The following is a 22,777-nucleotide window of genomic DNA, read 5'->3' on the forward strand; positions in this document are numbered from 1 at the left end:
TATATATATTTATTTTGAACATTAGTGGCGCCCAGTGTCTGTCGCTTGAGGAAGTATAATCAGTGGGGTCTATTCAATGTTAGTTTACTTAGTGAATCAATTGTGTGACTCTGAGATTAAGTAATGAGAGGCCAGCAAAAAAAGTAAGTAGACGACTCTGCACACAGCTGTTCTGTGTCTCTGCCTCACTCTTCAAAGACCAACCACCGCGATGTGCTATCCGAGGACCTCTCTGCCTCATCCCCTTCTGAGATGAATCTCGGGTGGCTTCCTGCCTCCTCGGGACCTTTACACATGCTGGTCCCTCAGCCCTGACAGCGGTCCCCTTCCCCTTCACCATGCAGACCCTTCTCTTTCTTCCAATCTCACTTAAATACCAGGGAGTACTTTGTGGTCCCCCAGACTAGATCAGCTGCCGTGGTCCTAATGCCAGTAGCAATTACGTAATTAAGTGTGGATGTAGCGACTGAGTGTCTGTCTCAGAAGAATATAAGCTCCTGCATCTCATCTCCAGATGCTTTTGTAGAGGTGGTGGTCAGTTGCGTTTATGGAAATAGAAAGGAAGGGAAGAAACACTGCCATGAGTCCATCTGTGTATCACCGGGCATCCACGGTTCACTTTTTTTTGGTGGTACTGGGGTTCACTTTTTTTTGGTGGTACTGGGGTTCCTGGAAGCCCTTCTACCTCCAGGCTACACTCCCAGACCTATTTTATACTTTTTTTTATTTTTTGAAGCAGGGTCTCTTAAGCCAGCACGGCTGGCTTCGAACCTGCGCCATCCTCCTGTCTCCGCCTCCCAAGTGCGGGGATTACAAGCGTGCGCCACCACGCCCGGCATCAGGGTTCACTTTTAAAAGTAACTTTAGTGAGTCCATTATATTTGTCTGTTCACTCCCCTGTTGGTAAAACACTGAGGTTGTTTTGAGTTTGGGGCCATTCTAATGTCTGTTCGGGTACGACATCCATTCAGGTACGACTACTGAGTGTCTGTGAATGTTTGTGTAAGAGACTTTGTGGGAGCAAATGCTTTCAGGGGGGGCCACAAATCCCTAGGATTGACGTGGTGAGGTCATATGGTAGGTGCAAGGTTATTTTTGTTTTTTGGGTTCTTTGGTGTGTAGTCCTGGAGATTGAACCCAAAGGCATTCTACCTCCCTAGCCTTTTTTATTTTTTGTTTTGAATCAGGCTCCTACTAGATTGCTGGGAGTCTCACTACATTGCTGAGGCTGTCCTCATACCTGCAATCCTCCTGTCTCAGCCTCCCAAGAACTGGAATTACAGCTGTGCAACACCATGCCCAGCTATGTTTCATTTGGGGGGGTTCTTATTTTATGTTTTTTTGCCCCATGGGCTTCCAGGAAGGTGTGAGGATTACTAGTGTGTCTCTGGAGTGTGTTTTGAGTCCTGTGAGCAAAAGGGCAGTGAGGGGCAGTAGGAGGGACGCTCAGGACAGGAAGGCCAGGGAGGGGGGCTGAGGTTCCGCTCTCAGCTCAGTGTGGGAAACAGGCAGCGGGTCTGGTCTCCTGGACCGTGTGGCTCCTGACTCCCCTGGAGTCCCAGAGCATCTCCGCTGATACTCTAATCCCCGGCACACCTTGAGTCCTTCCAACACTGAATAGAAAGTGGGGTGAGGCTAAGATCCCTGTGCACCTGCCGTTCAGCACATTCTGACCCCCTCTGCCCTCATCCCTGAGCACCGCTGCAGAATGCAAAGCCCTCACAGTTTCTGTCCTTTGTCTTCAGGGGACACTTGAACTGGCTTCAACTAGACCGAAGAGTCCTGGAGCACGACTTCCCGAAAAAGTCAGGACCCGTGGTTTTGTACTTCTGTGTCAGGTACGTACCCCAGGTGTTCATACTTTGGCTTCTTCTTTTTCTTTGTCAGAAAAGTCTAGAAGGGTGAAGTGACCCGAGGAAGGGGAGGCCACTCTGACTTGGTTTGTGGCTAGAGGTAATGGTCGCAGCACAGCCACATTCCTGGTGGATGGAAACACAGGCGTGAGTGTGCAGGCATGTCAGCACACGCATGGGCACGTGTGTTTGTACTCTTGCACTAGGATGTATGTGTGAAATGAAGAGAAAACTTCTTTTGTTGTGTTTTGAGGGGTGAGAGGAGAGTATCACATGTCCCAAACTAAACTGAGTCTCCCATAGAACCTGCCCGGGAGTCTTTTCTTGGTGGCCATTGGAAACTCCATGACAAAAGTCTCTTCTTTTTTCCCTCCTGTCACAAATGCCACTCGGTTCTTGAAATGTGTGTCTCTTGTCCCAATTAGGACTAACTACTGGAACATCAGGTAGACATTAAAATTACGTTCAGAGACTGGTATCATGGTAAAACGTTGATGCTGTCTTGTATTGTGGGAAAAGACTGGTCGATGTCAGTACAGAGTAAACACAAATATGTAGAAATAAATGATTTGGGGAACAGAGAAGCCCAGCAGCAAACTGCAGGTCAGGGCATTTCCTGGCTAGGAGGGATAACGCATAATATCAGAAACCCTGGGCATTTTCTGTCTGCTAATTTATTCTAAGAAATAAATTAGCAGACAGAAAATGATCACTGCAAACAGTAATAATTGCAAAAGGAACTATATTTGTGACACCGTTTTAAGAGCTAACATCTGTGACAGTCTTCTGAAGATGCAGGGCCCGCCACTGCTGTTTGCAAAAGGGTGTGGGAAGCCAGAGCAGGGGCAAAGCACAGGTCGACGGTAAAGTCGCACCCAGGCCTCCAGACCTGCAGCTGCCCGAGCTCCCAGTGTCCGGAGCCACCAAGCTCCTTCTGTCCAGAACTCCGGCTGCAGAAGCCCCGAGGGTCTTGTTTCATTTTTGCAGTGCTGAGGTTCTAACCCAGGGCCTCTCATGTGACAGGCAAGTGAGACACACCCCAGTTTTTAAACAGATAATACCACTTCTACCCAATACATAACACTCTGTTCTTTTAACATACACAGACAGATATTTGGTTTTTTTTTTGTTTTTTTGTGTTTGTGGGTTTTTTTGTTTTTTTTGTTGTTGTCTTTTTTTTTTTTTTTTTTTTTTTGGTGGTACTGGGGTTCCTGGAAGCCCTTCTACCTCTGGGCTACACTCCCAGACCTATTTTTTTATATATATATATTTTCAAACAGGGTCTCGTAAGCCAGCGCGGCTGGCTTCGAACCTGCGCGATCCTCCTGTCTCCGCCTCCCAAGCGCGGGGATTACAAGCGTGCGCCACTGCGCCGGGCCCCACAGACAGATATTTGGAAGCAGGATACAAATGATTTGCAGTCCCCCTAAAGAGCAGGGTCAGGATTGCGATTTTAGATATAGTCGTCCCGAATTCATAAACGGCATTCAGAGAGCCTAAAATAAGAGTTAAAGGGTCCATGTAACAGGCTGGAGTGTCTGTCTTACCTCAGCTGGCGGAGTGAATTTACACTTGGTTTCATGCCTTTTTGATTTGTTTAACAGCTGTGGGCATATCAGAGCTAATCTCGGCCATTTCCATTACTGATGGGAATGATTTTAATACCACATTCTCTCTAATGGTGTCGACACGTACTCAGATTAATGGGAAAGTAGCATAGAAAGCAAACACTAACAGTTCCGCCGGGAGGGGCAGGTGGCATCCGGCGGGCCTGGAGCTGAACTGAAGCCGGTCATTAGCCTGTGTTTGTGGGGAGACGAGTATGCTTGACCTGTACCAGGCTCCCCCTCCCTCCTGGTCTTATCTCTGCATAATTGAGGTTTTAAAGGTTGTGTTGAGGATCAGTACACAGACATTTCAATGTATACATGATTCCTAACATACGTACCGAAAAGATAAAGTGCTATGTATTAGGGTTCTTTTTCAAGCAGCTATTCCAGTGACTCTCCAGCCTCAAATCTGGAAGCACATTTTCCTTAACTGGATATCAAGTACCAGTATCTTCAGATGCTGATTAGCTGACACATCTCAAATCACAGTTTTAATACCATGTACACTACAAATTCACATTTTAAATCTTTCACAGCACATTAACACAATTATTGGGACAACCAGACTACCTGTTACAGAGGGTGTATTTTAGTGACAGACAAGGACCTCAGAGCAGTTTTCTTTAAGAAATAATTTTATTAAAAAAAAAAAAAACTGCCGGGCGTGGTGGCGCACGCTTGTAATCCCCGCGCTTGGGAGGCGGAGACAGGAGGATCGCGCAGGTTCGAAGCCAGCCGCGCGCGCTGGTTTAGGAGACCCTGTTTCTAAATAAAAATATAAAAATAGGTCTGGGAGTGTAGCCCAGAGGTAGAAGGGCTTCCAGGAACCCCAATACCACCAAAAAAAAAAAAAAAAAAAAAACTAAAAGCAAGGCCGGGCGTGGTGGCGCACGCTTGTAATCCCCGCACTTGGGAGGAAGAGACAGGAGGATTGCGCAGGTTCGAAGCCAGCCTCGCTGGCCTAAGAGACCCTGTTTCCAAATTTTTAAAAAAAAAAAAATTTATATATATATATATATATATATATATATATATATATATGAGTGCAGCCCAGAGGTAGAAGGGTTCCATCCCCAGTACCACCAAAAATAAAAATACATACATACATACATACATACATACATACAACATGGAGCTGGCCGTGGTGGCTCACACCTGTAATCCCAATATTTGGGAGGCTGAGACAGGAGAATCACAGACTCGAGGAAAACCTCAGCAAATTGTGAGTCCTCAAGAACTTAGCAAGACTTTGTTTCAAAATTAAAAAAAAAAATTAATAAGTCTAGGGGTGTAGCTAAGAAGTAAAATGCCTCTAGGTTCATCCTTCAGTACCAAAATAAATGAATAAGTAACATGGGATTCGAATCTGAAATATTCAAGATTGACTCACCTGCCATTTAGTGTGCTTTGTATTCGAGGATATAAAACTAACCTCCCACCTGTAACATGATAAGCCAAGGCAACTGAAGCCTCTGTAAAGTCCCACTATTTTCTCATCCTCTCAATGAACAAAATCTGCGAATGATTTTACCTCTTTCTAAAAATCATTTACTCTGGCAGGATGTGGCGGTGCACACCTGTTAATCCTCGTACTTGGGAGGCTGAGACAAGAGGATCACAGGCTCGAGGTCAGCCTCAGAAATGCAACAAGATGCTCAGCAACCTAGCAAGACCCTGTTTCAAAACAAAGAATTAAAACATGGGCTGGACGTCTTGCCCAGAGGTAGAATGCCCCTGGGTTCAGCCCAGTACAGGAAAAAAAAAAAAAGAAAAAAAACCATTTGCCCTTAAAGAATGGATTGAGGTGAGATTTCCTCTGTCGTAGAAAAAGTGTTTTTCTTCTTGCCAGCATTAGCCAAGAAGAGGAAAGACTGGCCTTGGTGTGTGTTAGGTGTTTTTCCCAGTGTCTCTGCGGAGGTGAGTTATTTGTGAGTAGGGAAAGCAGGCCCTTTCCAAAAAGCCTGAGCACTTTGAGGTCGATGTTTGAGGTTTTGGTCCCAGAGGATGTGCAGACGGTTTCAAGTCACTCCAAGCTGTTTTCTCTGCATAAAACCAGATGCAAAGGTCTAATCAGTGCTGGCAATAGAAAGAATTGGGCAGTAAGGTGGCCAAAGACACAAGTACTGTATCCACTTCTGACGCACAGCCAAAAATGACACTCCTGCCCTTGGCCACCCAGGTGTCTTAGTTGGCCACAGCAGGAACCTCAGAGAGCACTTGTTGGAGAAAAATCTCCAAATCCCATTTGGGGATGGTTATTTCCTGCTCATTTCTTTATACAGACCACCTAGCAGAATCCTGCTCCTTCTTCAACTCTTATGATACTGATCTTTCTAGAAGGTATCACGTTTCTTTGTCTACTAAAAACTCAGCAGATACAGAGCCAAATTCATGACCTACACAGTCCTCGTCTCCCAAACCTTCTGTGGTCCCCTGAAACCAGTAGCGCCATTATCCCCTACCCCTCGTATGGATGTAGGGCTTGTTTGTTTGTTTTGGTGGTACTGGGGTTCCTGGAAGCCCTTCTACCTCTAGGCTACACTCCCAGACCTATTTTATACTTTTTATTTGGAAGCTTCGAACCTGCGCGGCCCTCCTGTCTCTGCCTCCCAAGCGTGGGATTACAAGCGTGCGCCACCATGCACGGCTGGATGTAGGTCTTGAATTCACCCTTGATCTTCTTCTAGTTTTCATACAAACTAATTCTCTATTGCTACTTCCAAAATCTTTGCCCTTTTCTCCCTCCAACCTCAACAGGCCCTCATCTACACTCACTTGGACTGTTGCTGCCCCCTCCTCACACACAGAGGCGTCTGTCCCCTACGTACCAGCCAGAGGACCCTGACGCCCCACTTTATGAGCCCCCACTTTCAGCTTGCCGAACAGCACTAACATGACACGGATCCTTTGTTTTCTCTGAAAAGAGGCAGACTCCCCACCTTGGTTGAGTCTACATTCTTACCTTGATGTTCAGTTCTAGAATTCTCTGCTCCTAACCCGGTGCCTTTCAAGGGATGCACACAGGCTCTCTCCTCCAGAGGAGTGATAAGATCAGCTCTTTTCATCAGGTCCCAGAGGTGGACTATGCTCAGGTCCACAGAAGAGCCTCTGCCCAGCTGGGTGCTGCGGCCTCCCCGCGCACCTCCCCTGTGGCCCCTGCCCCTGACTCTGCTGTAAGATCCCTGCTCTGTCCACACCCTTGAGCACTGGTGTTCCTGAGTTCTCATCTTTCTTGGCTTCTCTCCCTCTGCCCTCCCATCCACAGCTTCCAATACTCCTCACTGTCTGTCCTGGTCTCCAGGACTTCTTCACGTACATGCGCACAAAGGCAGCCTGAGTTAGACGGCCTCTTCCTCCTCCTCCCCATCGCCTGTCTCTCTCCGTGGGAGCCATTGCCTCTGTGACTGTCAGCCTGGACCCCAGCTGCTCTGCCCCCCTCGCCCTCCGCTCCCCTCCCTGCTTCCTTGTATTCGGCATCTCACAAAGCTCTTCTATCCACCCAGCCCTCCCTTGTGCTCACCCACTTAGCTGCAGTACGGGCCGCGTAACCTCTCCTGGGCTTGAAACCTGCGTGTGCACCCCACTCCTTCTGGGCTTGGTCCCTGACTGTCTCCTCTTCCAGTTGCTAGTGGGCATCTTTCTAGAATTCTCCTCTGACCTTTGCTCTTTTTTTCCCCCTAGCTTTCCTTCATCCTTAGAGGAACAACGCTATCATTCTTTCTAGAATTCTCCTCTGACCTTTGCTCTTTTTTCCCCCCTAGCTTTCCTTTATCCTTAGAGGAACAACGCTATCATTAGCATGTCCTGTGTGGTCTGCCAGCCTCTTCTTTCCCATGCCCTCTGTATCACGCGCCCATGCATATGTGACCAAGAGCACCTGTAGCCACACGCCATCAATCACAGCTGTAAGGAAAGTTCTCAAAACCTGAGAACAATGACTCTCATATAGTTCCCCTGGCCAGCTTGAAAATTAGGTCAAAAGAAAGAGATCAGGAGATTAGAGCTGCCCGCCCACCGAAGTCTGTGCGCCTTTTGTGGGCACGAGTTTGTGAGTGATCCCTGCACGTCAGGACCGTCCCCTCGATTGTGTGCTCTCAGCCAAGTGTCCCTGAAGCCCTGGTTGTCTACACTGTTTGCAGGAAAATAAACAGAGATTAGTAGTGTCTCCTCAGACTCTTGAGTTCCACAAATAATAGATTGAAGGGAACAATAGTTAAAGAAGAAGGAGAAGGAGAAGGAGAAGGAGAAGGAGAGAAGAGAAGAGAAGAGAAGAGAAGAGAAGAGAAGAGAAGAGAAGAGACAGTCAGGAAGGCCCAGAAGCTTTTATCTGGGAGAGATGACTTTATTTCATTGATGGAGATAAGCAATGATGGGCTGGGTGTGGTGGTGCACGCCTGTAGTCCCAGTACTTGGGAGGCTGAGACAGGAGAATCACAGGTTGGAGGCCAGCCTCAGCTACTTATTAAGAATTTCCGCAACCTAGCAAGATCCCCTTTCAAAACAAAAAATTAAAAAGGGCTAGGGGCATAGCTCAGCAGTATAATGCCCCTGGGTTTGATCCCCAGTACCACACACACACACACACACACACACACACACACACACAATGATGACATGGGTCTGAACTGTAGCCCCTGATAACATGAACTTGCTGTAATTCAGCTGACCGTCCTAGTTAAGATTTTAAAGCCATTGCAATTCAAAACATCAGAGATTCTTGGCTGTGGAAACTCACAGCTTATCATTCTCATTATTACTGCTGCTTTTCGCTACCGAAAGCCAGCATTCCAAATGTGACATTTGTGTGCATTAGAAAATGAAATCACTGGTCCATTTAATTAACACTTGCTGTAAATATTCAGTGACTCCCCAGCGCCAAGGGGCGGCGGCGAGTGGGAAGCGGAGGAGCAGGGGCAGCAGGCGGGGACCTGGGCATGTCCTCCAGCTGGACAGAGTACATTTGCTGCAGTCCACGATCGCTGTCACTCCACAAGGGGCTGCGGTGCCCGCGGCTGCAGAGCCTGCTGGGTGCTTGACGTGCTCAGATACGTGTGCACAGAGCACTTACTTAGCCCTGTTTCAGACTATGCAATCAGCATTCTCAGACGGGGTCATCGGAGCCAGCACGGAGGTGACGGGGCCCATGGGGCTCAAGGAGCATCCTTGCCAGGTTTGCGCTCAGCCTAGAGGGCTCTTCCCTCCCCTCAACTCCAAAGGAAGCCCTGGTGGTACATGCCTGCAATTTCAGCACTCGGAAGGCTGAGACAGGAGGATGGCAGGTTTGGGGCCAGCCTCAGCAACCTAGCAAGATTCTGTATCAAGATGAACTAGGGCTGAGCATGCAGCTCGGAGACAGGGGCCTCTGGGCTCAATCCCCAGTGCCAAAAAGAAAGGGAAACCCCTAGAACTCAGAGCTGCTAAATGTGCAAAGGATTTACGGTAAGACACGGGCTTTCTTATTGCATAGGTAGAACAAGGCCAACAGATCAAGAGACAACTACTATTGAAAAATAGCTTGTTAAAGCTCCCAGGAGGCTGGGAGCAAGCCACACCATGCCGCGGGGCCACACAGGGAGCTCCAGGGTCCATGGGGAGGGGAGGAGGTGGGCAAGAGCCTTCACTGTCGCTTCTGGGGCGGTAAGGGGTGAGCAAGCAGGCTTAGGGAGGCTCGTTTGACTGATTTCAGGGGGCTCTGGGACATGACTACCCCTAGGCTGCAATGTGTCTATTACATGTCATCAGGGCAGGAGAATGGCGGCCCTGGGTGCAAGAGCCTTAGAGGTGGTGAGAGACGGGAGCTGTGGATTGGTGGGGTGCACAGGAGTCACTCCATGGGGAGAAGCTGACTCTTTCCGGGAACCAGCTAGCCCTAGAAGAGGCAGGCCCCTGGGCTCTGAGAGGCCCCAAGCGTCAAAGCAGCACAATGATGTGGTTAATCAGAACCAAATTTGGAATTGTCCATGCAGACCCTCTGATCCAAGACCCAGAGACCCAGAATTTTCTTTGTGAGCAGACCTCTGGAGGAAGCCCGCCCTCCTCGCCTGGTTATCTAAGGAAATGCAACATCGCCACCTACTGCCAAAGATGGGGACCGTGGGCAAGGCTCTCAGGAAAGTCTGGGGGAAAGAACCAAGTTTTTGCCAAAGAAGTCTGTGCACGCCTGTGATCCCAATAGTTGGGAGGCTGAGACAGGAGATTCACAGGTTCAAGGCCAACCTCAGCAACCTAGCAAGGCTCTCAGTGAGACCCTGTTTCAAAATAAAAAGTAGAATAAGGCTGACAGGGGTAGTTTAGAGGTAGAATGCCCTTGGGTTCAAACCCCAGCACCAAAATAGGAGGAGGAGAAGGAGGAGGGGGAGGGAGGAGGAAATGGAGCAGGTGCAGCAGGAGGAGGAGGAGGAAGAGGAGGAGGGAGGAGGAGCTCCACTCTGCAGCCAAACTGCCTCTTTGCCCTGGTGGATGGAGTTGTCTCTGCTCTGTTTTTCTCCAAGCACGTTTGCTTTTGCAGTTCCCCGGAGCAGGTGGAAAGTTCAGGATGAGTTAAACTTCCAAGGTTATGGAAGAAGAGCATGACAGGCGCCGCACTCCCAGGGTTTTCCAGGCCGTTGTCTTGGTGATAAAGGTTAACAGGAAATGCTTTCCAGCTTCTGTCAAGAGGAGATGTTTTTTTCTTCTCAGAATATGCTTGTTATTTCCTCTACCTTCCCTGCCCCTCGCATGGCCGACAGTAGATGCGTACGCCGTCACGAGACAGCCACTCGGCCAGCCTCAGTGTTCCATTATTAGAAAGTTGAAAGGAAAAGAGAAGTGTCATGTTTTCCTTAAAAAAAAAAAATCCTATTCAGGAGAAAATTGAGGATGTGCGGTGGGGGAGGGGGAGACACAAAAGGTCTTCACTCTCTAATTCTCCAAACTAACACAGGTTGGCTAAAGATGTATGGAATAGCTTCAGTCATTCAGCAATTTCAAACCCTATAGATGTCGACTGAAAATTATTATTGTAGCAAGGTGGTTGTCGCTCTCGGGAGGCCACTGCCGCTATTCTGGTTTAGGAGACAGGCTGGTCAGCAGCCTGTTTCCATGTTGGCAGTGAGAGGTGGGGGCATGTGGAGTAACGACGGGCTAGTGGAGTGAGGAACTCGCACCTGAAATGTAATGACAGCCTGAGAGTCGCGTATTATCTCCCTCCCTCCATCTCGCCCTCTTCACCCTTTATACTGTCCAGGAGGAATTCTCACCAAAGACTAATGAAGTCGAGGTCATCGAAGTTCCCACTCACAGATACTTACTAAGCTCCTACTTAGGCCAGTATTTGGGCGATGAACACAAAAATGACCAGGCATGGTGGTGCATGCCTGAGGTCCCAGGACTTGGGAGCCGGAGACAAGAGGATCACAGGTTCAAAGCCAGCCTCTGCGACTTAGCAAGGCTCTTAGCAACTTAGCAAGACAGTGTTTCCAAGTGAAAAGGGTTGGGCGTTTAGCTCGGAGGTAGAATACACCTGAGTTCAATACCCAATACCTAAAACAAAATAAAAGATTTGGTCCCAGCTCTCAAGAAACTGTAGCCTTGTAAGAAGGCATACTAGGAACCAGAAGCTTGCAGGACTGCGGGCAGCACCATAAGCAGGGAGCCCCGGAAGCAGAAGACAGGAACGTGTGGGAGCAAAAGCCAGCCGTGGCCTCTGCAGGGCGAGCCTGAGCTGAGGGCCCAAGCGCAGGAGCCATTTGGTGTGTGGATCAGGTTCCTCTGGGAGCAAAAGAAACAGCTGGAACAAAGGAAGAGAAGCGAGATTCATCTCGAATCGGCCACATCTGCAAGTTGCCAAAGGATCGCTCTGACGGCGCCAGCTTCCAGGTGTGGGGTCCTCAGTCCCACAGCGGGCTCACTCTGTCCTCCCGCTAACATGGGAAATAGCTAACACCAAGCTGCTGGGCACCTTGAACCCCAAGACCAGAATAGCAGCGGCCCCCTGCGGTTGGCAACGTCCTTAGTACTGCAATACTGCTTCTGAGTCTAAATTTGTAGGGTCTAAAATAACTTAATTTCCAAAGCAAGGCTGTGTGGTTTTATCTCACTTGTCTCCTCTCTTTCCCCCCTCCCTCTTTTCTTCCTTTCTTCCACTTATTTTATTATTCTGACTTTCCCCTTGCCAAAGGCCCTTCATAAATTAGATAGGTTTGGTTTTATAATTAAATCAAATATAACATATTTTGCATATGTGTCGGTGGAGTGAACTCAGGGGCATTCTGACTCTGAGCTATACCTCCAGCCCTATTTTATTTTGTTTATTTCATTTCGTTTTTTTTTTTTTTCAATACTGGAGATAGAACCCAGGGGCATTCTACCTCTGAGCAACACCTCCCAGCCCTATCTTTTATTCTTTATTTTGAAACAGGGTCTCACTGAGTTGCAGAAGGCCTCACTAAGTAGCTGAGGCTGTCCGCAAACGGTGATCCTCCTGTCTCAGCCTCCCGAATGCTGGGATTACAAGTGTGCGCCGCCACACCTGGCTTTCATTTCATTCTGAAATAGAGTCTCACTAAGTTGCAGAGTGGCTCTGCTAAGTGAGTCCCTCGTATCTCAGCTTCCCAAGTTCTGGGATTACAGGCATGCTCCACTACACCTGGTTCATATTTTGCTTTGAGATGTAAAATTGGCCAGTGTGTTTCAGTTCTCTGTTATTTGAGAACCAGACATTGTAAAACTTTAGGGTTCTTCTGACACCTTATTGCAGACCCTATTTTATATGGAGGCCCCCGTGACCTAAAACACTTGCTCCAACACAGGAAGCAGGTGCTCTGGGGCTGGAGGTGCAGTACACCCTCATCCTCGTGCTTTGTAAGCGGGCGTTCTCTGAAATCTTGTAGCCCCTGCCATCTTGTTAATTGTACCCTTACTGTCTGTTGACTGAGAACATCTACTAAAATTCGAAGTTATGCAAGATTCACCCACACATTTAAAAGAATCTGTGTTGTGTTTATCACAGCAGCCTCTGCACACATTTGAAAAATGATAAGGCGACCTGGTCGTTGAATGATTAGACATAAGGTTGCCACTGGTGGGCGACGGGCTTGACCTGGCCCACAGCTACATTTTGTTTGCTTTATACAGTGTTGACGTCTCTATCCTGCTGCTGCTGTTTCTTGTTTGAATTTGAATTAGTTCTCAATATTTATAGCCAAGAGACTTCTTAGTTAGAGAACCGAACCATTGGCGGAGTCCCCGTCTGGTTTTATAGTCTAGAAAAGAGAAGCAAAGGGAGATCGTGTGACTTACATCACACGGAACTGGGGCTAGATCCCTGGTGTTTGGGGTTCTTGTCTCTGGATTGTCATGCTGAGCCAGAAGATGGAGTGCTTGTTTATTCTCATTTTTTCGCCTTCTGCCTCTCTTGGTCCACGCGGTTTCCAAAAGCCAAGTAGCCGGGACTAGTGTCTTCCCAGTCCAGTCTGAGGGCTGCCGCGCCCACTGAGGCTCCTCTTCCCTCCGCACGCCGGCTGCATGTTGGCCATTCCCCCAGCCCCACTCCCGTACCATCAGCACGCCGGTCCTTAGACAGTACAAGCACATTATCTGATTAAAGAATGTAATAAACTTCCAAGTGGACGTGTAAAGTCCCATTTAAGGTAAACTTAAATAATGTCAGCGTGTTTCATCTTGAGAAAAACCATGAGCTCCATCTGGGTAGTAATTCAATTCTCATTTGGCTTCATATGCATTAATACCGCCGTGCTAAGAACACTTGCCGCAGCTCTCTGGGTGTGCAGAAATCAAGTCCCGCCTCCCCACCCTCGGGAGGCACACAGGAAGCAACTCAGAGAGGTGCGGCCCTTGCTTCTGATTAAGCAGAAGACATGGGTTAACAATCCAGACCGACAATGATTAGGACGAAAATAACATAGAGAAAACAAATATTATGAAGAATTGGCAAGGGAGTCGGGAAAAGAGAGTAGACGGGCTTCCTCCAGTCTGCTCTTACAGAGGGAGGGCTGGCTCTTTGGTAATCAGGGAGGCTCCAGCCTGCTACGAATGAACGTGAAACACAGTTGGCCCTCCCAGAGGAACCGTAGGAAAATACTCGATGATACCTTTTCCGTTCCTTCGTTTAACCTTGGGGACGCCTGTGCTCATCTCAAATCCTGCGGCTCAGAGTGCAGCTGCCTCCTGCGCCCACGGTGACTCACTGCAGTGTCTCTTCCAGGTTCTACATAGAAAGCATCTCCTACCTGAAAGATAACGCCACCATCGAGCTCTTCTTCCTGAACGCCAAGTCCTGCATCTACAAGGTAGGTGCGTTCCCTCCCTGGTTAGCTTCCTTCAAAGTCGGAAAGGGTTGTCTGAAGATGGATATACCAAGTGGCTGCTCTTAGGGTGACTTTACCGATCAAGAGCTGGAATTGATAAATTAATACTATCTATAAATGGGAATGACATGAATGAAAGCCGCGGTTGAATGGCGTGGCTCTTTCCCTTCCAATCCTGTTGCTGCCTGTGGCTCCGAGGAGGTGTTCTGTGACCGGTTGTAAAGTTGTCTTTGTCGAGACAGAGGGGAACATAAATAAGTACCAGACGCACTAGTCGACTTAGCTCTCAGAAGTATGAATGTGTTTATAGCCAAATACATGCAGATTTGACCATTTTTAGATGGGCTAAGCAGTATTTTCCAAAGGAATGCTATTAACCCTTTACGTGAGACGCTTTTCCTTTATTATAGTAAAATACACATACACTTACCAGCATAACCATTTTTTTTTTTTCTTTTTCGGTGCTGGCGATTGAACCCAGGACCTCACACATGCTAGACAAGTGCTCCACCGCTGAGCTACACCTCGGCCCCTCATAGACCCTTCCTAAGTGTGCTTTAGTGCCACTGGGCACCTCCACGCTGTTGGGCAGCCATTGCCAGTACCCACTCCCAGAATCCCTTCATCTTCCAAAACCCAAGCACTCTGCCCATCAATTAGCAACTCCTCACTCCCCTCAGCCCCTGGCAAGCCCCACTCTGCCTTCGCCTCTCTGGGCCTCACTACTCCAGAGACCTCATGTAAGTGGGATCTTATGGTACTCGTTTTTACATCTGGCGTATTTCACTTAGCACAGTGTCATCAGGGTCCATCCACGCAGTCGCACAGGTCAGAATTTCCTCCATCTTAAGACTGAATGATACTGCATCGCACTGTACAGGATGCTTCGTTTATCTCGTCGTCTGTGAAGGGACACTCGGGTTGCTTCCACCTTTCGGCTATTGTGGACGATGTTGCTATGAACACAGGCATACAAATATCTGTCATCGACCCCGTTTTCAGTATTGGAGGACATATTCCAGAAAGTGGAATTGCTGGACTGTATTTTCCATTTTTTGAGGAATAGTTTTCATAGTAACTGTACCATTTTATAGTTCCACCCACAGTACATAGGTTTCCAGTTTTTCCACATCTCATCAACAGTTGTTATCTTCTGGAGTGTGTGTGTGGGGCATCCCAGTGGGTGTGAGTTGGTATCCCGTTGTGATTTTTTTTTTTTGTAGTACTAGGAGTGGAACCCAGAGGCTTTCTACCTCCGGGCTATACTCTCAGACCTATTTTATATTTTATTTGGAAACAGGGTCTCACTAAGTTGCTGAGAGCCTCACTCAGTAGCTGAGGCTGGCTTTGAACCTGCGCGATCCTCCTGTCTCAGCCTCCCAAGCGCGGGGATTACAAGCGTGTGCCACCATGGCTCCCCATTGCGATTTTTATTTGCATTTTCCTAATGATCTGTGATGCTGAGTACCTCTTCACATACTTACTGTGCATTTGTGTATCTTGTGTAAAAAAATATACTCAAGCTGGGCGTGGTGGCGCACACTTGTAATCCCCGCACTTGGGAGGCGGAGACAGGAGGATCGCGCAGGTTCGAAGCCAGCCGTGCTGGCTTAAGAGACCCTGTTTCAAAATAAAATATAAAATAGGTCTGGGAGTGTAGCCCGGAGGTAGAAGGGTTCCATCCCCAGTACCACACACACACAAAAAGAAATCTACTCAAAAGATCATTTTTATGGAGTGCAGCAGTCCCTTGCACTGCACCCAGCTCCCCCAAATGCTTGTTACACTTCCTTTCAATGGACAACCCCGAGTGCTGCACACCTTCCTAGCACACACCTCCTCTTTGAGGGGAGGGCTCGCAGGATACACTTCAACTGACAACCACTACAAGGAGAAAATATTGAAGTAAACACCCATTCTACTGGCCGCTCCAACATGCACTTTGTCTTAGTCCGTTTCCGTTGCTATCACAAAATACCTGAGACCATGAAGCTTGCAAAGAACTTTAACTCACAGTCCTAGATATTCAAAAGCCTGGCGCCGGCATCTCGGTTCTGATGCGGGATTCAGGGCGGATGGCATCAGTGGCAGGAATGGGTGAGAGAGCGGGGAGTCCGTGTGCCACAGAGACTGGGCACAGAGGGTGAGCTCGCCTTCTAATAACCGCATCTCATGAGAATTAGTTCACTCCTGTGAGGCCCTATCCACTCGCAAGACCAGCGTCAGTCCAGTCAGGAGGGTGCAGCCCCCACGATCTAACTTCTGTCCACCAGGCCTCACCCTCCTTTTTAAAGAAACTTTGGCGTGTTAGAGTTTCACATCATAATGAAGTTAAGAGTGAGAGAGAATACATGCACCCGGCACTGGGCGAGCCTCCCCCAGCGAGGCCTCACCTCACCGCCGCCGCCCTGGGGCCCAAGCTTCCGGCACAGGCGTCCTGGGGGGCAAAGCGTGGCGCTAAGTCTCAGGAGTGCAGCCCTTATTGCACCTCCTTACTCTGCCCATCAGCGCGCGGAGTAACCGCTCATCAAAGCTCCGGCGACGTGCCGACGTGGCCGAGCGCTTTCTATGGATCGCGGGCCCGAGTCTTTAGGTCTTTTTCCAGTGAGGCTCATGAGGCATAGGGAGATTCAAATTCTACTGAATGCAGCCAGTCAGAGGTGGGCAGCCTGACTCCAGGTCCCAGAGCTCAGCCACAGCCCCCGTGCCCTGCAACAGAGAATGCCCACACGGCACGAGAATTTTAGAGCCACGCACAGCTGTTGCCAAGATGGTTACAAAGTGTGTTTGAAGGATTCCAAGGAGATCTTGCAGCCTGTGTTGTTGTTTTTTTGTTTGTGTTTGTTTGTTTTTGTTTGGGGTTTTGTGTGTGGTACTCAGGATTGAACTCAGGGACAGTCTGCCTCTGAGCTATACACCCAGCCCTGCTTTGTAATTTTTTAAATTTTAAACAGGGTTCAAATTTATGCTGCCACTTATGCTGAGAGCCTCACTACGTTGCTGAGGGTGGCCTCGAACCTGCGATCCTCCTGTCTCGGCCTCTCAAGTACTGGGATTACAGGCATGTGCCACCGCACCCAGCTTTGCAGTCTATGTTTTTCTGTGTAACTAAACTCAGGTTTGGAGGATTGCAACAACCCACCAAACTTTAAAACACGAGAGTGGAAATGTACCAGCCACCCCCCGGCCTTCTGGAAGAGTCTCCACACATTCATGATCGAGCTCACGTCTGTGGAAAGGCCTCACCTGGTGGCGGGTGTGAGCCAGGGCTTACCCTGGGCTCAAACCCAGAGCCTCAGACAGGAGTATTTTTAGTTTTTGCTGAATGAAGGAAAAAGACACTAACTGCAGTTCCAGGTACCTGCAAATTCCTTCCTCTCTCTGGACGCCCATTTTCTCATTATAAAGTGAAAATAATAACACCAACCAGACACCTCACAGATTGTAAGAGCACCTGGTGGCGTTTTAAAAGGAATGTGAACGCACTTTGAGAGTTGAGAAGGAAAACGTGAGTGCGTCCACCAGGGGGCAGACGTGAGCTAGAGTAAGTGGCTGGAAAGTCCCTGGACCTGACGACCTGATCAAGCCGGACAAGAATGGCGGCCCCAGATCGTACCTGGCACAGACACCTGGGTAAAGGCAGAGGGGACGTCCTCTCGCTTGGAGATGTTCAATTCCACGGGGTCCTAGATGCTGAGAGGGACCAACCTAGGCGTCCATCAGCCTGAACAGAAATCACAAAATTATGGGATAGACACGCAATGAAATTCTACTCGGCAATAAAGAAAAACAAAATTATGTCATTTGCGGGAAAGTGGGTGAACCTGGAGAACATCATGTTAAGTGAGATAGCCTGTCACAGGAAGTGAGGGGTCATACACCTTATATGGAGGGGCTAGGGAGTGATGGAATACTAGAGGGGCTTTAGATAATGAAGGAGAACCCCCCCCCCCTTGGGGAGAGGAGGGCGTCGGGAGAGGGCGGGGGATTAATGAGAAAGCACTTCCTGTGAAATCACCAGTACCGATCTCCATATCATGTATGGAGCAGGTGGGAAGGGGGTGGGGAGGTACCCGGGGAAGCTCACCAAGTGCCTGTGTGCCCCTAGCACTCTCTACATTGTGATGTGATGCTACAATGTACCAGGAAAAGTATATTCTTTTCTTTTTTTGTGGTACTAGGGGTGGAACCCAGAGGCTTTTCTAACTCCGAGCTACACTCCCAGACCCATTTTATATTTTATTTGGAAACAAGGTCTCACTAAGTTGCTGAGAGCCTCACTAAGTAGCTGAGGCTGGCCTTGTTTTTGTTTTTTTAGTTTTGTTTTTGTTTTGTTTTGTTTTGTTTTGTTTGGGTGGTACTAGGGGTAGAACCGAGAGGCTTTCTACCTCCAGGCTATACTCCCAGACTTTTTTTTTTATATTTTATTTGGAAACAGGGTCTCACTAAGTTGCTGAGAGCCTCACTAAGTAGCTGAGGCTGGCTGTGAACCCGTGTGATCCTCCTGTCTCAGCCTCCCAGCGCGGGGATTACAAGCGGCGCCACCATGCCCGGCTGAAAAGTATATTCTTGAAAGCTGAAAAATAAAAAGTAAATAAGTGCTGAGTTGGAACTGAATATCATGTGCACCAAGGATTCATGGAGGAAAAGAGAGAAACGATGAATAAATCAAATCCTCAGAAGTAAATGTCACAGAGTTCCCAAGTGGGGGTGGTGATGCCTGCCGAGCTGACCTCATTTAAAGCCGCAGTGTTGCGGGGCGTGGTGGCGCACGCTTGTAATCCCCGCGCTTGGGAGGCGGAGACAGAAGGATGGCGCAGGTTCAAAAACCAGCCACGCTGGCTTAAGAGACCCTGTTTCAAAAAATTAAAAAAAGTATAAAATAGGTCTGGGAGTGTAGCCTGGAGGTAGAAGGGCTTCCAGGAACCCCAGTACCACCAAAAAAAAAAAAAAAAAAAGTCACAGTATTAGCCGGGCATGGTGGCTCACACCTATAATCCCAATACTAGGGAGGCTGACACAGGATAATTGCAGGTTCAAGGTCAGCCTCAGCAATTTAGCAAGCCCTTGCTTCCAATTTTTTAACAGTTTTCTTAAAAGGGCTTGGAATATAGCGAGAGGTAGAATGCCCCTGGGTTCAACCCTCAGTGCCACAGTGCCCACAGCAGCAGCCCTCCTGCTGAGGGGGATATGAGCTTCCTTCCGGAACCCCAGCACTCTCTTTTCAAAATCCATACCTGACCATGGTCAGGCAGATGGCCACAAACACCCAATTTTACATAGGAGACTGAGTGGTATCACGAGACCCTCCGTCTCCTTCAGTAGCTGCAAGTAATCTCATTTGCATAAGAAGAGTTTACCAAAAGTTTTTTGCAGATCTTCCTTTTGAGCCTCCCAACCAGAGAGTGTGGTAGAGCAGGAATCTTTATCTTTCCAGAGGAGGAAGCTGATGGTCAGGCTGACTCAGTGGCAGAACCTGGAAGTGGCTGAGCAGGCAGCAGGCCCTTGTTTTTGCAACGCAAGTGTATAAAGATAATAGTAGACAGCGTGGCAGAGGGATTAGGAGTTGAGCTTTGGCTGGGACAGACTCCTGTTCCCTTCACCGATCTGCCACTGAGTTAATGCACAACACTTAAACCTCTTCCATAATGTCTCCAGGTTTTATTTTCCATTTTGAAGAAGGCTGTCCTGAGACCCTACTCACACTTCTTGGAAAGACCTAGCAGATAAAGTACTTAGTACTTAATCTGGGAAGTACATAGCACCGTGCAAGGCACATTATCAGTGCTTGGGTGCAGACCTGAGTTGTTTCTGTTGGCTCTTGGTGCCTCCCACACGGCCCCCTGGCACATCTGGGGCTTTGGAGAGTCAGGAACCGGGCTGGCGATGGCCTGTCATGGCGCTGCACCCCAGGCTTCTGTTTACCCAGCAGTCTATCATCATCAGGCCTCCCTGTTTCCTGGGGCCCGATCGCTACAGCATATTAGAATCTAAGTTGTTCAGGTAAAATAAGCTGCTACCCTGCATCCCCAAAGATCTACTTTATTCACATTTTAAAGCGTTAAGCCAGGCATGGGGTGCACACCTGTAGTACTTGGGAGACTGAGACAGGAGGATCGCAGGTGCAATTTAACAAGGTGCCCTGCAACTTAGTAACACCTTGCTTCAAAATTTAAAAAAATAAATAAAATAGGGCTGGAGGTACTGCTCAGAGGCAGAATGCCTTTGGGTTCAATCCCCAGTACCACTTAAAACAGGAAAACAAGAAAACAAAGTATTAAGATCTGTTTTTATTGGGGCTGGGGGCTGGATAATGGCTCACCTAGCATGTTTGCAACCCTGGGTTGGATCCCAGCACACACCCCAAAATATGTTTTTTTTAATCGAATTATTATGTGGCATAGTTTAAAAGTCAAATGGCTTATTATGAAAACGTGCCATCTCCTGCCCCACCCTGGTCCCACCGCTCTCAACATTTTAGCTGTTTCCTCTAGTTCTTACCTCTATATTTCTACATAAATGGCCCAGCGATTTCTTGATTGGACTTACTGAATTCCTCTTAAGATAGATGAGGATTGGGGTGTCCCCTACAACCACCCACACTTTCTCTTTTCCCATCTCTTAATAGTGTAAGAACATAATTCTGGGTTAAAGCCATAATCACCCGCATAGCATTATTATGACTAATGCAAATGGTTGTGATTCTATTTTAGACAGCCAGTTGTTTTACCTAAAGGGAATAATTGCCTTGTTTTTACTTGTTAAGTTTCTATGTCTCCTTTGCTTTTTCCCCCCAAAGGATACAGAGAGGCTAAACAAAACTACAGGTTTCCAAGTGCATTCCAATATTAATTTCCAATGGTGATTTACAGGGTTTCTCTTGGGTTTGGTTTTGGCTGCAGCGGCTGCTATTTTCTTGGCGCCCTCTGCGCTCCTGCTCCGGCCTGGCGGCCTCCTTCACGCTCTCAGATGGGAGGCCCCTTCCACCTGGGTATTTCTCCACCCACCCTGTGCCGGGTCCTTCCGGGTCCTGTGCTCCTGTTTTTTGTTTGGATAATATCCTCCAGTAAATCCAAAGAACGCACGTGTGAGAAGTAAAATGTTTGGGTCCTGGTATATTTGAAAACATCTTTATTCTACCTTCAGTTCTGATTAGTAGGTTGGCTGGATATAGAAATAAGGAATGATGATTTCTTTCAGAATATCAAGTGCTGTTCCGAGAAGTCCACCGTCATATCTATTGTGTGACACCTCTGGTGTTTTGTTTTTCTGCTACTGGGGACCAAGCCCAAGAACATTCTGCCTCTGAGCCACACTCCCAGCTCTTTTTATTTATTTATTTTTAAACAGGGTCTCACTAAGTTGCTGAGGGTTTCACTAGTTGCTGAGGCTGGCCCTGAAGCTAGGAGCCTCCCGTTTGAACTTCCCAGGTTACAGGCACACACCGCCAGACCTGGCAGATGCTAGGTATTGGATGGATGGACACTTTTAGCCTGGTCACTTGTATTCTTCTGCAGTTCTGGCCGGTCTTCTCTCTTATTTCCTTGGTATCTTCTGCCTTGTCCCTGTCCTCTCTTTTTGGAACTGCTGTGAGTCAGACGTGGGTGCCACCTTCTGCTGTGACCCCAACATTCTCCAGTTGTCCATCTGGCTTTTTATTCTACTTTCTGTGACATTTTGTTATTATCACCTTTAATCTCTTCTATGGAGTTTTTATTTTATTTATTTTTTTGTAGGTCTGGGGATGGAACCCAGGGGCATTCTACCTCCGAGCGACACCCCCAGCTCTATTTTGTATTCTTTTATTTTGAAACAGGGTCTCACTAAGTTGCAGAGAACCTCACTAAGTAGCTGAGGCTGGCCACGAACCGCCATCCTCCTGTCTCAGCCTCCCAAATGCTGGGATTACAAGTGTGCGCCACCACGCCCGGCTTCTGTGGAGTTTTTAACCTTTGCTGTTATTTTAATTTCCAAGAATTTATTTATATTAGCTGATTTTTGTCTTTCTTTATATTATCCAATTATCGTCTTAGGAACATAATACCCCCTCCTGTCTCTCCGATTAGATGGTCATGCGCACTCTGTTTCTGTCCAGTTCTTTCTGACGCTGCTTGTTGGTTCTGCCCTGCCGTTCCTGTAGAAGGCTTTCCTTGGTTGTCTGATGATCCTGGCCTATTCATTCATATTTGAGAGTGAGACAGTTAAAAGCCAGTGCTCTGAGACCATGGGTCAGAATGGTACCCTGGCGACATCCCCGTGGGATGGTCCAGTGGTAGACTGGTTTGGGTTTTTCCTTGAGGAACCCAAGATAGCAGCATCCGCCATCTTTCTCCTGTGGTTCTTCACTCTCTCCATACCTTCCCACCTTCCCTAACAACAGCCGCTCACAGCCAGGGTTTGGGGAAGGCAGTAGCCTCCATTCTGGTATAGACTTCCTTTTATTTATTTGTTTGTTTGATGGTAGTAGGGATGGAACCCAGAGGTTCTACCTCTGAGCTACATCCTTAGCCCAATTCTATGCTTCATTTTGAAACAGTGTCCCACAGTTGTGGAGGGCCTCACTAAGTTCCTGAGGCTGTCCTCAAACCTGTCTTCCTCCTGTCTCAGCCTCCCAAGAACTGGGATTACAAGTGTGTAGCATCACACCCAAATTGGACCTTTTTTTAATTTCAGATTCCTGGTCATCTTCTTATGTCTTTGACAGCAGAAACGAACAGGAAGGAGTTCTATTTCTTTTGTTTTGTTTTATTTTCCCCAAACTGCACTTAACCATCCCCCCTTCCTCTCTTTCTCATCAAGATGCAGAAGGCATCCACAGTGAGTTTCTCTCACTTTCTCTTCCCTACATCCCCCTATTTTCTGCAGAAAGAGAAGGAAATGCTGTCCTAATACTGCAGGTTGCACAGAATTAAAATATGCCTGAGAGGTCAGGGCTGTCTCATCTACCCAGGCGGTGCGGGAAGTGTGTGTGGTTTTGCCAATGCCCTGTGCGCTCCAACATTCCCGA

General features: G+C 48.0%; 1 protein-coding gene across 6 annotated transcripts in view; it reads left to right on the forward strand.

The window, feature by feature from the left end:
• The window catches only part of FRMD4A (FERM domain containing 4A), a gene marked incomplete at both ends in the record, with an annotated part of 621,402 nt that overhangs the window by 477,659 nt on the left and 120,966 nt on the right, over positions 1 to 22,777 (forward strand). For all 6 annotated transcript variants that reach the window (XM_080717053.1, XM_080717052.1, XM_080717050.1 and 3 more), the window contains 2 exons: positions 1,746 to 1,838; positions 13,668 to 13,752. In XM_080717053.1, the coding sequence (XP_080573179.1) occupies positions 1,746 to 1,838; positions 13,668 to 13,752 (178 nt within the window). The remainder of the gene's footprint in view (positions 1 to 1,745; positions 1,839 to 13,667; positions 13,753 to 22,777) is intronic.

Source organism: Muscardinus avellanarius (assembly GCF_963383645.1).
Source record: "Muscardinus avellanarius genome assembly, chromosome: 20".
NCBI classification, from domain to species: domain Eukaryota; kingdom Metazoa; phylum Chordata; class Mammalia; order Rodentia; family Gliridae; genus Muscardinus; species Muscardinus avellanarius.